The sequence below is a fragment of the Bombyx mori genome, chromosome 28 (genome assembly GCF_030269925.1).
Source record: "Bombyx mori chromosome 28, ASM3026992v2".
NCBI lineage: Eukaryota > Metazoa > Arthropoda > Insecta > Lepidoptera > Bombycidae > Bombyx > Bombyx mori.
In genome coordinates, this window is record NC_085134.1 from 7,229,866 (window position 1) to 7,234,523 (window position 4,658).

The window sequence follows — 4,658 nt, forward strand, 5'->3', positions numbered from 1 at the left end:
ATGGATTGCGTGAAATATGATATGTGTAAGAGGGGAGTGAGCGAAGAAATGGTATATGACAGAGGAGTATGGAAGGAGAAAACATGTTGCGCAGACCCCAGGTGACTGGGAGAAGGGCAGGATAATGATGAATAAGAAAAACAAATTACGTTCACTTCAAAATACCAAACTACTGAAGCAATTTTCATGGAATTTCGTGATGGAATTTGAAATTTCGAAAAAAAAGTGCTATAAATATGTGGGAGTAAATATTTGGGTAGCAAAAGTTTTTGAAGTCAATTAAAAATAAAACAAATTTGATAATTTCAATACATTTATTACATCATCTTACATTATGAGTAATGTATTAAATATCATGGATTGCGACTCTTTCTTCTCGTATCCTTGATTAAGTTCTATAGTTATATCTTCAACGAAATCACATTCCGTCTTCGGCGTCCCCCGGGACAACTAGCAACTTGAAACCGACTACCGCATCTTCGAGTGCTCAAATCTTCATTACATCTCCGATCCAGTCCAAGAACATGGTAACATTCGTATAAATCCCGGGATATCCTTGTGAACCGCAATGGACGTGGCCGGCGCTGGTGATGCCCCACAACTCAGATCTCCTCTTCATGACCACCAATGGCCCACCGGAATCCCCGCGGCACGTGTCCATTCCTCTTTCGCCACCAGCACAAATGATTTTATCGGGCAACTTTGTTTGCTTGTACATTGCTTGGCAATCTTCAATCGACCAGTTCGGTAATGGTATCAGCTTTTTGATGTGACTATATAAGCCGTTTGCTTGCTGTCCCCATCCTGAGGCCAAGAACAATGTCCTAGGACTTAACGTTCCAGTAGGAAGACAAACAGGACGGATGAAATCTGTAAAAATAGAATCGTTTAATTCTCTAACCGTTTTTTGTGTCAATGTCGAAGGATTCCAAAAAAGATCGGCAATGTCCTACATTCAAAGTGGTGCAAATTAACAAACTAACAATCTAACATTCTGTTTAATATTTACGGGTACTGGAACCGATAGATATCATAATGCTTAATGCGAAGACCCACCCTGAACAAGTCATATTGTATCACGCCCGACCCAATTTTCGCACCGAAATATAATGCTTCGCAAATATACGTGGAATTGCGGTCCATTTCCTACAACCAGTAACAGGTGTAAGCGATTCTTACCAGTATAAGGAGCATCCTTCTCTAGCTTCAACACAGCGATGTCATTTTGTTTATCAACGTAGTCTGGATGCGCGAAGATCTCGGTGACATTGATACGAACAACTTTGTCAGAACAAACACCTTCAGAGCAGTCAATTTTAGAGGCCGTATCGTATTCCCCCAAGCGTACGGTTAACCTGTAAAAGATCGTGGTCATTATTTTTGGTTTCTTGCTTATACTTAGTATAGATCGGAATCGATATTATTATATATTTTGTAGATCCGTAAGTGGGCTCGTCCACCTTTTGTTAAGCGGATAACGGTCCTCACATGAATGACAGTTTTATTGGTATATTGGACAACACATGCCCGATTTGAGGCAGAAATATACAAGGTAATTATACCTGCACTTTTTGGCTTACAATATGCCCTTGATTGATGATTCCCTTAAGCGAGAAAATATGAGGTAATGCCATTCTAAGCCAATATTTATATCTATCTTAACCATTACATTAAGGACTACAAAAAGGAGAAAGCGTCTGCTTTAGATTGTGTTTCATTGCACCTCGTGCAGAATGACAATTAGAGTTTGTTCAATTAGCCGCCGGTTACAGCAATTTATTTCCTTACGTAACAAAATTAATTATGGAAATATAATTATAGGCATGAATCTGAATTGAATTTTGCCTTACCTGCGAATTTGTGGACATTGTTGTTAGCAACAGAGTAATAGGGATAATTAATTATTGTCCTATTTAATTTTCTAATTGAATTACAATTGAACTAATTATCACGTTGATTTAGAGTCGGGTATTACGAATTCACATGCGTGTTTATCAACTATCCTAATTTGATAGATGAGAAACTTTGAGATAAATCAGTTTCAAATGGTGTGACGGTGAAATCATTTTTTCTTACACTATTTTTAATTCAAATTTATTCAAATTTATTTTCTATTTTTTAGTTAGATTTTCAATAAAAGCGTACGTTATTAGTTTTTTAAACTATTATTTATTTTTCATTTTTTAGTTGAATTTCAAATTTTTCTTTTCATTTCATTTTTAAATATTGAATTGTCATCGGTCCTTAATAAGTATATCAAAATTTCCAGTTAATCCGACATTTTGAAGGGGATCAAAATCCTGTTCAAAGATTCCGTTACAAACATACATACGTCTGAAGCTAATAAAAAGCGTAATAATAAAGAACTAACCGATCCAAGAAGGCGTTCCTGACGCAGTGAGCAGCAGTGATGACGTGACGGGGTCCGACCAGCGTACCTCCACACCTGGCACCTGTGCGTCTTCCTTCACGGTGGTACTCGAGCAGAACCAGCCAGGGGTCTTGGTGTATTAGTCTCCAAGAGGCTGTGACACCGCATGGTTTCTCTGTGCACAAAAAGCAACGTAATGCAATTAAATATAGAGTTTATTTTTGGCAACTACAAAATCGATTCTATGCTTACGGAAATACAAAGAGTCATTCAATATTTTTGTTCATCTATAAATGTTATAAACAATGTATGCATATTCACAATTCTTACTAATGAAATGACTTATAAGTCCACATTAGTGGGTAATGTTTACATATCATTAACTTAACAATTAACAGGCAGACATATCTCATGTTAATGAAGAGAATAAGACCACAGAACTTGTAAATTCAACACGAAGTACTCGTCGCCAGATTCCGTCACTGTCAACGACATGGCAACAAAGAGAAGCAATTTATAATTGACAAAAAAAATTGCAACGTCAGAGGATAAACCACGCGTTGAAAGCGTTTTTCCTCTTAGTCATGGGGATATCCGTTTTATTAGTGACAATTTGGCCGATTGGACTATTTAATAACAATTGTACTTCAATTAATATTAAACAAACTTTTCTCGATTATTTTAACAAAAATTTAGCTTTATTCAATGATTTTTTATACAACAGACATGTTATCTTCATAGTAACTGACTCTTCAAATCTGATCGCGCCATTACATACCTACCGATATAATGCACACACATTTTGACAAGTAGCATTAATGAAAAGTACAAAAGATGGGATAAGCGCGTGAGTAAAAAAGATAGCTATAATTGGAACGATTGCACCTGTTATATTATTATTGCATTTGTTTAGACGCGACTAAAGACGAAACGTCCCAATTGGCCTGTTTTCGAGTCTTCACTTGACGTGCGCTTGAAACATATCTGCTTCTTTTTACATATAAAATATCATTGGCTTTATTAATAAATAGCGACCCGCCCTCGCTTCGCTTCGGAAACATTAAAACACACATGAAACCAAAAAAAAAAAATTAAAAAAAAATTAAAAAAAGTAGCCTATGTTCATCAGGGACAATGTCGGCTTCTAATGGAAAAAAAAAATTTTCAAATCGGTCCAGTAGTTTCGGAGCCTATTCGAAACAAACAAACAAACAAATCTTTCCTCTTTATAATATTAGTATAGATATAGATTCCGTCTTACATAGGAAGTTTTGGACCGCGTGGACTGTTGACATTGACAGTGACTTGTCTGACAAAACTACTATGCACTTATAACTTTTTTTATTGCTGGTTGCTATAACTTATTATTACTATAACTTTTTTTTTTTATGGCTGGATGGGTGGAGGAGTTCACAGCCCACCTGGTGCTAAGTGGTTACCGGAACCCATAGACATCTACAACGTAAGTGCCGCCACCCACCTTGAAATATGAGCACGATGTCCATGGGCTGCCATAAACATTAACAACAAGTTTTCTTTACCTCGTATACCAATTAACAAAAAGACAAAAAACGTTAAAAGTAAATTGTTTTGTGAACTAAAACTTATAGAGCGTCTTGTAACGCATGGCCAGGGTTCCACCACTCTAACTAATTCTGCCGCGAAATGGTAATGTTTTCAGAACTGAGACCTAGAACTGATGTCTCAAGGTAGGTTGCGGCATTTACGATAGTTGTCGTCCCCGGTAACCACTTATCGCCAGGCGGGCCATTAACTCATTCACCCATCGAAGCTTAAAATAAAAAAAATAAAAAAAGCTCACCATCAGGCAGATTCAAGAACAAAACGAATAAACCAAAGGCAAAAAATGCTAATATGTAACACTTCATCTAGCCGAAGTCGCGTAAGTGTATCAATCGAAAATAAAAGCAGTTCAAGATTTTTTTGTTTAGAAAATAATACATTTTTCTAAATTGTCCAACCGTCTCGTAACGCGTCTTTGTATAAACTGAATTCGAATTGGGTTTTCGCGGCGTATATATGGCGACGCGATCGACGCGCCTACAGCTGATTCCGATGCAACCGGTTACGTGTTTGGCCATTGACGCAGCGACGGGTCTTTTCTCACCAAAGCTGGTTTTTACTGGTACCTCTTGTGAGTCCGCACGGGTATGACCACCACCCTGCCTATTTCTGCCTTGAAGCAGTAATGCGTTTCGGTTTGAAGGGTGGTGCAACCGTTGTAACTATACTGAGACCTTAGAACTCATATCTCAAGGTGGGGGGC

At 37.5% G+C, this 4,658-nt stretch overlaps 1 protein-coding gene across 1 annotated transcript; it reads right to left on the reverse strand.

Moving 5' to 3' along the window:
• Window positions 1-300: 300 nt before the first annotated feature.
• Window positions 301-4,382, reverse strand: LOC101740313 (CLIP domain-containing serine protease HP8-like). The gene is made up of 4 exons (XM_012697732.4): window positions 4,194-4,382; window positions 2,372-2,546; window positions 1,180-1,355; window positions 301-870 (listed from the first exon to the last, which is right to left on the reverse strand). Exons 1-4 carry the CDS (start codon window positions 4,258-4,260, stop codon window positions 488-490), a joined length of 801 nt encoding a protein of 266 aa, XP_012553186.1. The 5' UTR covers window positions 4,261-4,382; the 3' UTR covers window positions 301-487.
• Window positions 4,383-4,658: the final 276 nt, after the last annotated feature.